Source organism: Pterocles gutturalis, unplaced genomic scaffold (genome assembly GCF_000699245.1).
Source record: "Pterocles gutturalis isolate BGI_N339 unplaced genomic scaffold, ASM69924v1 scaffold40494, whole genome shotgun sequence".
NCBI classification, from domain to species: Eukaryota; Metazoa; Chordata; class Aves; order Pterocliformes; family Pteroclidae; genus Pterocles; species Pterocles gutturalis.
In genome coordinates this window covers 2,856-16,205 of record NW_010134635.1, presented here as the reverse complement: position 1 = coordinate 16,205, position 13,350 = coordinate 2,856, and the positions used below count along the sequence as shown (strand labels likewise).

The 13,350-nt window shown below is 41.0% G+C and overlaps 1 protein-coding gene across 1 annotated transcript; it reads right to left on the bottom strand.

Annotated features, from left to right (window-relative positions):
- Positions 1 to 536: 536 nt before the first annotated feature.
- TSPAN15 (tetraspanin 15) lies at positions 537 to 11,293 on the bottom strand (the record flags this gene model as incomplete). Its single annotated transcript, XM_010081655.1, has 7 exons — positions 537 to 689; positions 1,168 to 1,284; positions 3,205 to 3,252; positions 5,728 to 5,844; positions 7,294 to 7,389; positions 9,349 to 9,423; positions 11,105 to 11,293. Coding segments are annotated over 7 exons (795 nt in total), but the record flags the coding sequence as incomplete, so codon positions are not given.
- Between the last annotated feature and the right edge of the window lie 2,057 nt (positions 11,294 to 13,350).

The following is a 13,350-nucleotide window of genomic DNA, read 5'->3' as shown; positions in this document are numbered from 1 at the left end:
ATTAAAAGGCACAAAAGACCGAGCAATTAAAGTGTTCAGCGTCACATCCATTATTGTCAGTAAATTCATCAAGATTAGCATAAAAAATTTATTAAACTCATGTTTAATATTCACCACGCAGATCGGTAAGAAATCTTTTTTGGAAGGAGTAAGAAAGTAGAGTTGGAAAGGAGAAACATTTAAAGACGACATCCCAAGACACAAAGGCTCCTCCTAGAAATCTACCTTCAAATCTTCCCAGCATAGTTTTCCTGGCTACGTATCCCATGGTAATCAATCAAAAAAGATTTAATTAGCCACAAGCCCACCTTCCAGCAGCATTGCGATACCACAGCAGTGTAGCTGGCAGCACGGAGCCCTCCTGGGATGTCTTTGGGATCAGACACACTGAGAGCGACAAGGCTACAGAGGTATCGGCACTACCAACCCACCGCTGGTCTGCTGGCTGATTTGTTACACCTGTGGTCTGTAATGCCGGCACAAACCAGAACAGGTGGATTTGCCCTTTTTTTAAACTATATTTGAGGTTTCTGCAGTCACCCTGGGTAACACATGCAGCAGCCAGCTCCAGCAAACTCGGGGGCAGATCTCTGCTCTGATTCTTCAAAGAGTCTTTCACTCAGCTTGTGCTCGGTGATGATATCTTCCACCCGCGTTATGTACAGCAAGGACAACAGCACTCCCAGGAACTGTGAAAGGAAGGGGCATCTCCAGTCAGAAATCAAATACTGCTCATCTAGCGCTTCTTACAGCAGTTTTTACAAATTACGCATACATACGCTGGATATAGGGGCAGGTGTGTGGTATATACACAGACAGAAACTCACACTGTTGTTCTTTGTGTATAGGGGCATAAATGGATCATTTTTGTGACGAGCTAATACAGCAGAAGAATTACCACCCCTGTGCCTTGGAGGATTAGAAAGTCTCAGTGGACACAGCTACTGGGAAGATAAGACTAATAAAACACAAGCAAAAGCAAATTAACCCACCAAATCCTGCAATATATTACAGTAATACTAACAAATTTGCAGAAGGCCACTTCAGCTTATAAGTTACATTAAATTTAAATAAAAAATAATAATTAAATATAGTCAAATGGGATTTCACATAGTACCAACAAATCAGATACTCCCTTTAATGGATAACACGCTGGCCCCTTCTCACCTGGGGCAGCAGTATGCCAAGCAGCACGCCAGCCATGATGCTGTAGTTGTCCAAAAACCAGATGAGCACTGCATTCGTGCATCCGCGGACATAGATAACATGCTGAACGCTCAGGCGCTGCAAAATAACAAAGCAGACATTCAAACAGGCATATGAAACAGTAATACATGAAAATTCAAGCTTCATTAAGGCAAATGTGTTCCTCCTTCCCTTCTCTTTAAACCACTGAATTTGACACAAACCTCATCACTAATTCTTCCATCTGTTTTTAAGTTGTTCCACACCTGAACAAGTTATTTCACTTTTTTAAACCTTTTTTTGCAACTGCTTTTCTAAAGTAAATGCATCTGATTCTCATTTTAGACCACCCATAAAGCAGAGAAGTCTCTCATTAGCTTCTATCTCTGCTTCCAAGTTGAAAGTACAGCAGTGCAAAATTACAAATTGTGGACCAAGAGCTTTGCAATAGATCCTAAAAAGGGCAGGAACCAAGAGGGTTTCAGACTCGGTCCTGCAAGCCACGCTGCACCATGACCCCAGTCCCTAACTTAAAAAGCACTTGAGGCTGCAGAGGGTCCCAAGCAGCTGAATGGGATAATGTTAAGCATGTGCTAAAGTTCTTTGGGTGTTAGAGCCTGGCTGGAGGTTCAGGTGGACATAGTCTAGAACCATAAAGCTATCTAGAATTAGATGTAGAATGGTATCTTGAATAATAAAATTATCTAGAATGAGCTCTAGAATCTGATCTAGAACGTTATCTGGAACATTTACTTGAACATGATCTAGAACCATAAAGTGAGCTGGAATGTGATCTAGAACCACCCCCCACCCCCCCACCAAAACCCCAACTCCAGAGTTCATACCTGCACCAACTGCACCACCACCACCCCAGCTCTACAAACACCTGACTGGAAAGGACTCACTGCCTGTCAAAGGCCCTGAGAAGGGAAGGCCTTGGTATGGCTCAATCATCTTGGTTGGAAAAAGGCAATAGGCAAGAATCATATTCCTTGCTGATAAGAAGAAACCAAGAACACACCAAAGGCTCTACTCCCCTCACTAACCAAAGACAAACTTTTGCTTAACAAGGTTGGCACCCCCAGCTCCAAGGCACCAACAAGGTGTTCAAGAAACATGTAGATGTGGTGCTTCAGGACATGGTTTAGTGGGTTAGGTGGTGTTGGGTTGACAGTTGGACTTGATGATCTTTTCCAACCTTAATGATTCTATGATTCTAAAGATAACCGGTAATCCCAAAAACCAACAGACGCGGGCGTTGTGCACCAAGTGCCTCCAATGAGCTGTGGAGAGGGGCTTTCCCAGGACAACCTTCCTCCTCATGCCAGCACTCCAAAGCTCGGAGGGGAAAACTTGCAGCAGATCCAATTACTGATTCCCCTGCTTAATCACTCCGCAATTAGTGCCTCGAGCTGGCAGTCTCTACTCTGAAATCTCTGGGGCTACTCCCAGTGGGGAAGGCTGAAGAAAGAGGCGGCCACATCCCGCTCCTGGAGGGAGGAGAGGGAGGCCAGCACCACCGGGGCAGTCCCGCTGCTCTTCCAGGAATAATTATGTAACAGACTTAAAAATCAGATACCCACTACTGGGATATAAAATACTTATAAACAGCTAATTTGGCTTTACCAAAACTAATTTTACTCAGTAAGAAACTTTGGCTTTTAGGTATTAAAAGCATCCTCCATCTCAAGTCACCACTTAAAAGTATGGAAGCATCTGTCTTTGTATTAACTGTGCCATTAGTGTAAGGGGAGTGAGGTTTGGGAAGACGTGCTTCACGCATGTCAGATGAGGAATACTGGAAGATACAAGGACGGGAAGATACTACAATTAAACAAGATTTTTTTTAAATATATGAAAGTTATTCCCCATAAAATCATTCTAATTGTTGATTTAACCATCTGGTAGATTTAATCGTCTGGTAGATTTAAGTATGCAGAAGACTATTTTATAACTGATCAAAAAAATGCAGAGAAGCTCAACCTTTTGCCACGACAAGGTGGATGCTTGTTACATTACCTCTTTGTCGATGGTTTTGTACCCACACATAGTGTTGATAATGTCTGTCTGAAAAAAAAACCAAATATAAACTATAGCAGAAAAAAAAAAAACCACACAAAAAATTATTTTTACTCTTCTCCTGCTCACCCATATAAAAGCAACAACAGGGTTATTCACCAGTCCAACTTGGGTTTCTTCCAGCAACCCCAGGGTCACTGTGCTGCTGTATCCGCTGTCACATTTACAAAATGCTGGAGCCTGACAGACCAACACGTGGCCAACCCCCAAATATGTCACCACCAGGCACACAGTCACATAATTTCATTTTAAACACAGCATTTGCTAACAGACATTGCAATACATGGAAATGTATGCAAGGGAAATAAATGCATTAGAAACAGAGGTTTACAGGCATTTGGGGACTAATTTTTATCTGTTACACCAGTGTAAGTTTTTAGAGAATACTTTGATTTGAAAATAATCCTTCCAAGCCTCCTCAGCGTGAGCCCGGCTGGCCTCAGCAGAGGGCTTTTTAAGAGGATCAGGATCCAACCCCAAATATGAGCAGGAGTTTTCCATGACTACAAAGTGAGTGAGTAATCACAAACCATATCTGTCGTTTTCCAGGACAGAAACCAGCCTGTGTTTGGAAGCATTTGTCAAACACAGAAAATTTATGCATCTTCTGGTTGGGTTTGGTTTTTTGTTGTTGGTTTTGTCTTTTTTTTCCACAGCAGCTGGCCATACAGCCACGGTGTTAGTGTCATCTTGCCCAATACCCATCCGTGCTGCTTGGACTTCACAAGGCATCACTTTGATGGCATTCTGGGGCAGCAAAGCCACGAGCCCTAACATAGGGCAGCATCTTGCTGAACATCCTACCCTTAAATAAGAAGTTTGCTTGTTATTTCGGGGCTTCTCCCCACCTTTTGATTAACTTCCCTGAGCTAACGCTTTGCAGGCTACTTCTAGGCTGCAAGTAGTCTCATCCCCCCTCCCCGGTTGCCAAGGCAGCATACAGAGAGTATACTCCCTGTTTTCCTCAGGGAAGCTTGTATTTTAGCACTTTCCTGCCTGGCAGGTTGCATTTGAAATCCACGTGCCTGGATACCTGTGCCATGGCTGAAAAGGCACCTGGGCATGATTAGTCACTGATTATTGCAGTGCTTTGCCTTCACAGTGCTGCTGTACATCCACACACATCAACTAACCTTTTAAAATAAGAGAAATGAGAGCTACAGAAAAATAAGGGGTATTTTGAATGACCCTAGAAAGGCAGATTGCTCTTTACTAGCCATTCTGTCTTCCTTTACCTATCTTTTGCCATCAAATGAGAACCGAATCCTGAGCTCTTCTGCCCCGTGCAGCTGCGGATCAACAGATTTTATTTTCATATACACGACCTTCTGCTTCTCAAACACCCAAGACTTAAAGCATAACTGTTTAGCTTTGGCTTCTGAGAATAAATCAAAGCTCGGCGTGGATTTAAACAGACTCTTTCTTATACACAGAAGATGTGTAAGCATATGTAATAAACACCTTTATATTATACACACTTCTCAGCAACACCTCGCAGGATTACTGACACAATTATTGCATTTCTTTTCCCTTTTTTTTAATTAAACAGCCATGCTCCAGGCAGACACTGAAAGGGCAGCACATAACACAGGCACCAGTTGGCTATCCATCATGAGCTCTGCTGCATCTGCTCTTACACATACTCCATCTCTGTCTCATGTTCAGGCCAAAGACCAAAACCCAGCACGTCAGGGATTGCCCATACTGGTTTTAAGTTGAGGAACAGTTCTTTATCAAATTTGGCGTTACATCCATCCCTCAAAGGAAGAGTGATGAACCAAAACTGCTAAAATTTATATATATATATATGGAACTTAACTCCTGCTCCTAGTGCTGCCAGTACCAGTTAATACCAGTTCATTGTAGACTCACAAACTGGTCCAGACTCCAGCTGACAGGGTATCCTTCCAGAAAGAATTTTATGGGTGGTTTTCAAGGATGGGCTAGGGCAGACCAGCAGCTCCACTCTAGACCTGCGCCCACAAGGATGCACTGACCCTGAGGCCATTTGCCCACACTTTGGGATCTTTCTGGATGATGGGGTCACTCTGTTTGGTTTTTAGTTCACACAGCAGCTGGTGCACATCACTCCAACCCCCACCCATGGAAGCAATTGGTGCCCAGGCTTCCTGTCAAAGCTGGAGCAGCAAATCCTGGGGAAAACACCAGTAAAACTTAACTTTAAGCAGCCCTGGTCCAGGCAAGCCATGAGGTTAAAGGATCTCCCGAGACGCCTTCTGCATTTCTAGGACTGTGTAGCAGGACAGTAATATAGACCAGAGCCAACAAATTCATTATTTTCTCCTGTTCAAGCTATCAAGACCCACAGATCCACAGCTCCCATTTTCCGGAGAGACCCATTTTCCTTCGTTTCATCCCCCAGACTTTCTAAAGTAAGGAACCTTTTTAAGCGAACGCAGGTGACACGGCAGAGAGCAGTAATGCCGAGATGCCAGGACTTACCTTGTTTTTGACGCAGCAAGTGTAGGGCACCCCGCAGGCCAGCGGTCCCGGCGCCGCACAGTTGTGATACACGTTTTGGGACCAATCTCTGTAATCTTCCCCACCGCAGCACTTAAACTGGAAAAACGACACGAAAGGCAAAGGAAAAAAAATTGTATCTTAACAGAAACTCTTCTAACAAGTAGAAAACAATGTAAGAATAAAAAGATTTTAAGAGGACTGAGCTACCCAGCAATTATGTCATTTTATCTGCAAGGCACATACGAATGTATACGAAAGATACAACTGAAAAGAATTAAAGATATAGGTAGTGTTCCTCTGTCACTCACTGAGCTATTGCCCAGGGTGCCAGAACAAAGCACTCAGTGCTAAGTCCCACCTCCCATCGTTTCTAAATTGAAAAATTATCTTTTCAGATCTGGACATCATTAAGCAATGTTTTTACATTCACTCCATCTCGAGCTGTAATATAATTCTTCAATTTTTTTCAAGGATCGTGACTACATTTCTAAATGAGTCTAAAAGACAAAAGTGTTGCTATAAGGCATCAAAATAATCTCACCTAAACATTTTGGGTGTAATTTAGTAGAACTGAAATCTGGTAAACGAATACTGTAAGTTTACACTGACTTAACACAAATATTCACTTTATATTTTAAACTGAGGGACAAGGAGCAAATTATTTAATCACTGAAACATAAATTCGCTGTACTTATACATAATTATGGGCAGTGCATGGAAACTTTAAAGCATTATGAAGTCTAATGACAAAATTTCCTCAGAATGGTTGGCTTTTGACAGACTTTCCATGCTAACTTTGTTTTTCAAAGCAGGCTGCCATCTCCATAACGATGTCATAAAACATACATATCACTTCCTAAGTTAACTTTTTTTTTTTTTAAATCACTATTTGGCATGGTCCCTGACATCACATGGGCCCCTTACGTCACATCTCTGAACATTTTTTGCTTCTTCTATAGCATCTGAACTGCACAGCAAAACTCTTCAATAGTCCAATAAACATTTCAACACACCAGCCTCTAAAAAAGAAAAGGCTGTGAGTCAACTACACGTGCCATTAAGTAATGCCCAGATAGGCTCAACACAATTTCTGAATTTTAATTACAGGTATATATGCTTCCACAGGAATTCCCTTTGAATAATCACCTTGTTAAAGAGCTTGCTATGTGCCCTCGAGCGAAAATACAAGGGCCCAGGTTCAAACAGCCTAATTGCCACCTAATTTCTCTTTATTCGGTGCCTCCTGTTATGCCTTTGAATGCCTTGGACCAGCCAGAAGAAACGCTGAGCACAACAACTCAGGTGGAATTTAGGCTGAATTTGTCTGAATCCAGCTGTGGGGCCCCTATAAGCGTTCGCAGGATGTGGCCTTGAGCATCCACATCACACCTACCAAGGCAAACGATGATGCATGAGATCTCATCTCCCTCATCAATAAGAATTTGATTATCACCCCACTGGAAAAACTCAAAGCATAGCTGAGGACCCACCACAACTTGGCACTGGATTAGTCCCAGAAACAAACTAACAAACAAAACTCCAAACCTGCTTTTGAACAGAATCCATGATATTCTTGAAGTCTAAATCATCGTAGTAATTCTCAATTCCTCTTCTTATATTATCGTTCAAAAATTGGATTGTCTAGAAGGCAGGAGTAAAACAAGACTCACGGGTTACACACGCCAAAAAGAAGTTGAAAGAACAGCTTAAAGTGAAAAGTGTAATTGATGAGCACAAGAGGAAAGGTTGTTTCGGGGGTTTTTTTCTAAAGAAAAAACAAATACTGTTTAAAAATCAATCACAGCACAGTCCTGCAGGGACTGACCCTCCATTCTCTTTTACGGAAGCAGGCTCACTGATGGGTTTGTGCTGAGCAGTGCCAACAGTGCCACACCTCTCCAGCACGGTGCTGCTTCTCTGAGACTCTCCAAGCATCTCCCAGAGATCGTCCCATTGTCCCCTAGGCTGAGAACGGGAAGGCAGAATCCCTCCCACTGGGTGCTGGGGATGACCAGCATCTTCTGGGTGACAGAATGGCAGGTTTGGGTGGTGCTTCTTGGCACCGTGCTCTGCACCACTCCCTGGGTGAGAAGAGCTGACTGTCTCCCTGCTGACCATCTTCCATTAATTTTATTTTCAACATTTTATTTTCCAAGGAATCCATAATTGTCAGATAATGAGCTTTATTCCACGTTAAGCAGACAAAAAGTGGAAAATATCTCACATCTGTATGTTTTGCAGTCATGGTTTTGAGAAATATGACAATGGAGTGGTGGCAGATATAAAATGGTACTTCCTCAGCTTGGAATATTGGAAATTATATCAACAAAATGCTTATAAAGGTCAGAAGATGAGGGGGAAAAAAAAGCATTTAACATTCAGCATCATCATAGCATAGCAAAAATTGAGACTAAACCTAACCAGAACATAACAAGTTCCCTTTCAACCCAGATGCTAAAATCATCAAAGCTAAACCCTCGCACATCAGAAAGAAACCTGATATATGCCCACTCATTTTCTCAGTATTACAAACTGCAACACTTAAAAACAAAACAGAAGAAAAATTATTTTCACATGGGTGATTAGAAATAACACAGGATTTTTCAGTTAGGAAACTGGCCAAGAATGAACAGCAGAAAATACCGACTACTCTCACACTACCTGTATCACCTCACTTGGACTCGATAGATTTGAGAAGGTAACAGAGAAAGAAATGGAAAAAACCAATGAGACATGCAAAGCAATCAGCACCTAAAGGGAGCCTATTACCCTAAGCTTTTACTAAATACTTCCTTCTCCTCCCCTTACTAACCCCAACTTCTCCATTAACCTAACAAGACAAACAAACCTATATGTAACAGTAGGTGTGACTTCTTTTTGTGGAAATGAGATTGGTAGGATTGGGGTGGGGAAGGAAGAGGTCTTATTATTCAGCATCTCCTTTTAATGCTCATATTTTGCCAAATTATAAAAAAAAATTCAAAGCACAGAAATCTAGTACTTGCCACAGGGACCACATTTATGTTCTAAAACTTTTCTAGTGTAAAAAAAAATAGTCTGCTGCTTTCTGTTTAGAAAAATTAAGGGGTTTGTATAGTTACAGCATGTTTTATGTAGTTATAGCATGCTTGTAAACGATGGGGTCTCCTACAGAAATTATTTATGTTGCTTATGGATGTGGGCAGGGAAGAGATATCCCTTAGGTCCGGTAAAACATTCTGGCTGTTGAAAAATAACAGAGACTCCAAAACCAGCTGGAAACTTCCTGAATCAGCAGTTTGAGATGCAGAAGGCAAATGAGAAGAAAGCACTTTGTAATATATTAAGAGCTGGAAACTCGTTATGCCTGTATTGCCCTTTCTTAGCTAATGCATTCTCTCCAAATTCTTTAATGTGGAACTCATCTCCAGAACGGGTGGCCAATCCCACCCACCCCAGAACCTGAAACATCCTGACAAGTCTGGACTTGCGTTCAGACTTCCATCATTTAGTGCTCAGGTGACAATTTTAATGCCTTTTATTTGCTCAGTAGCATAGCCACAACTTCATGGATTGTGCGTAACATTCTTGGAGAGCAAAACCTAAACAGCAGCAGCTCACCTGGTTTCTGAAGATCAGGGCCACCACTCCACCTGTCAGCTCAATCAGCAAGCAGATACCAAGAATGTACATGAACTGCAAAAAACAATCGCAAGTGAGTCCTTAAAAAGAACAAACCCCACTTACTCTTTTCATTAGTGTCCTTAAGTCTGTAACACTCAGCTGCCAATATACTTGGCTTCCTGCATATCAGATGTTATTTTAAAGAAAGATAGAAAATTATGGTTTTGTTCTTCTAAAACTCTTCATGTCACGAGAAAGCCTTTTTCCCTCACTTGAGTCATTCTGGGTTTTGCCCAATTGGCAAACACATTATTTTTCTGCTCCGAATGGACTCAAAACCGATAGATGCATTTATCATGCCAAGATATTTTCTCCATAACAGCACCCCAGAGAAGCATATTAATGGCCTGCTACACCCACCATCATGTTTTTATGCTTCCTACAAAGACAGTATTTACCTGCTAGGTTTAATTTCTTGGGCAAAGCAGTGCTGTAAGATAATTCAAACCATCTTCTACTAAATTGCCAGTGTTAAATTAAAGCAACATTCTGGGCTGGGTACCTTTTAGTGTGTTGCTTCAGAAGAGGGAACGGAGTCGTACTGCATTACCGAGCCAGCTGAGAGCAGAGACTGCACAATGGGCACTAATAGGACTTACTACGCTCAGTGGTAAGAAAAATTACACCTGCTAGATCTCTAGTTATTTATTCATCTGTGCGTATATATACGTGCTCACAAATGCACTCACACACGACCGCAGCGTATGCATCTGTGACAACCTATCAAAGCACACGTAAAATATGAATAACATGAAGAAATCCATAGCAACACTACGAGATAACTGCAGCATGCCAGTAACTGAAATGTTTTTCTCATCCCAAAGCATTCTTTAGGCATAGAAGATGGCTGTTACGTGAATTTAGGTCTGCTTCTTAAGAGCAAACTTCATCAGGAAAGAAGTTTTAGGATCTCTCATCTGAAAATAATCTTTAATGCTACTGCCCCAAAAGCTGGTTTAATTTCTGTGCTCTCAATCCCGGTATGAGTGTCGCAAATTCACCAGAGAGATAGATTTCTCCTGATAAATCTGGAATCAGACATCAGGGGCTTTCTTTGTTTAAATACTCTACCGCGTTTGCCACCACAAAGGGAACAGAAAATGTCCTCAGCATCACATGAGGACACACCACCACACTGGGAGGGAAAGGAACCACCACTGCCTAAGGACAGGCTCCCAATGAAATTCCAGCCTCATTTCAAAATCCACAGTAGCCTCTTGCTTTGTCCTACATAACATACGGCGTATTTAGCATTTCTTTACATCAATCTGTTCCCCCAAGCAGGGCATGTCCCTCTGGTGTGACCAGACCAGAGAAAGGGCAGGCACTGCAGTGCCAGGCTAGCGTCAAACGGTATGTCAACAGCTGAGTTTGCACAAGATCCTGATAATAATTCACATTCCTGGGTGTTTTCCATAAAGCTCTTGACTACTGGGCAGCTGGGTTTCTCGGCGCCAGGCTCTGACCCTCGCCTTCTTGCTGGCAAGATGAAATACTGATGCTCCCTAATGGGGGGACATCCGCAGACCACGCCCAAGGGGACCACTGTCATTTCAGATTTAATTAAAATGAAGAAAACAACTTTATTAAAATAGTTTTTAATGCAGACCTAATTCTGGGTTTGAATTCAGGTCACACTGAAAAGCAAAAGCAATGAGCCTTAAAAATTAAGAATAAAAACCCCAACACTTACTGCTTGAAGAAGGCATAAATTGTCTCTTAAAGAAGCCAGGACACCCACAAAGGATACCAGGAACATTATAATGCCCAAAAGTATTAAAATAATTGCTGGGGCTAGAAAGGCACTTTCCAGAGTTTTGTACTTCTGTCTTTCAACTTCTGCATAAATCCCAATGGCGAGGACGAGGGCTCCGATCACCTGAAACAGAAAGAGAGAAGAGCACAGATGTTACTCCTTCTCTCAGTAAACACAGAGATGACATTTTGTGAGCACAAATGAACCCGTGACTACTCACTTCAGAATTAATTATAAACAATGAAAAGCTCAAAGCAGAAGTATGGATAAAAAAAAACCTCAAAGACTAAAGCAGAAAAATGATGAATTGGAAAAAAACTGAGATGTGTTCATGTCAAAAATATATTTAATAATGTTTTTAACATTCTGGAAGTTAAACAAATTGAAACGTACATCACTGGTTGAACTGTAATGTATTACTCATCTGAGATCACATATATTACATACACTAGCAAATGCCACGGCATTAATATTTCTCCTTTAAATGTCTGTCCATCCTTCCCTCTCTGTGTCTATGTATGTATGTGTATATATATGTATGTCCCTAACACAACACAATTTCTAAACCAGTCTGCAAACAACAGCTTATATGTCCCTATCAGCTCCTATTTAGGCTCAGTAACTCTGCCCAGGTGTATCCTATATCTCCACTCCTCCTGCCACTGGGGAAAATGCACTGGATTAAAAAAAAAAAAAGCAACCAAACAAAACAACAACAACAACAAAAACCACCCCAAAAACCTGCAAGTTTGAAATTACGCCGCTTTCTGGAGCACTACCAGATAAAGCTGACAAGTATAGCAAGAAGTGACGCATTTCATTTAACAAGGTAAAAATATTTCAACCAAAATAATTACTGCTAAGTCAAAATTGTTTGGTATTAAACCTACGGTGTGCTGCAAGTTGCTTTGTATTATGATGAACTCGAAAAAAAAAAAAAATAGCCCACAACTCTTAGTCATGAAAATTGCAGTGGAAAAACTTTACTGCTAGCCTCAACAGCCAGGCACATCCTCAGGGAAAAGCTCACATTCAAATCAATCATTCTGGCAATCTCATAAACAGCATTCCCTTTTTCTGACCTGACCTTGCCACAGGAACCCCAAGCCTGCTCGCTGCACACCAACAGCGAGGAAAGCACGTTTCTTACATATATGAAGCTTTTTGGTCCCACATGGTATATCCCAGACAAAGGTCTACACGGACACACAACGTAGTTAGTTGCAAGATCGTGAGCCCAATGGTTGAAATGTTTTTTTATTTATGGGATATCTTAAAATAAATGAAAACTGACTGGAAATTCTTTATTTCCTACAGGTAAGAATAAAAAACTCAAAGGACATTATATAAGGAATGCCACCAAGTTGTCATTTAAAAAAGAAAAATTTCAGAAGGGTACACCCATCATAATAAATATAGTGAAGCTATTTAAAAAGGAACTTAAAATTTTACATTACCAAAGTCAGAGTAACTCCCCCCACCTCTGACAAATTCAGAAATTATTACAGAAAGCAGAAGAGAAAACATAGTGGGGATAAATAACAGGTGCCCAAATTTACCATTTATCTGCTTCTACTGTAAAACTATAACCAGGGGTTTTTATTACTAAATGGTCAATTTGTAGTGTTAACTTCATTCTTTTAAAAATTCAGTGATTTGTGTAATAAATTATAAATTTTTTTCCAAGCAGAAGGCAACAAACAAATCAGTTTGAAATTTTTAAATACAGCTATAGCAATCAAGGAAAGAGTCTCAGAACCATACAAAACAATTACAGATTGTAAAACCGGTGACTATACATGTATATGTGATTCAGGAGTTTATTGTTATTATGATGATTTTTTTAAAAATTGTTAATAGCCCCAAACCTAAAAGCCTGATACCTCTGTGTCCAGGCTGCATTTATCCTGCTCAGAAAGCAGCAGATAACACAATTTAAATACCAAGTCTCCTGCAGACACTAAAGCACCACTAACAAGCGCAACACTTGCCTGGAAGATTCCTTGTTTAGAAAATTAAAAACCAACAACATTGGACATAAAACACAGGTATTAAAACTTGATGGGGATTATCTGAATTTCAGAAGTGTGTTGTTGCAAGACTAGAACACTTTACTGAAATGTCTTTTTCTTAGCCACAGTTTTCTCACCAAAATATTAAATTTAAGATTTTTTTTTGTTTTG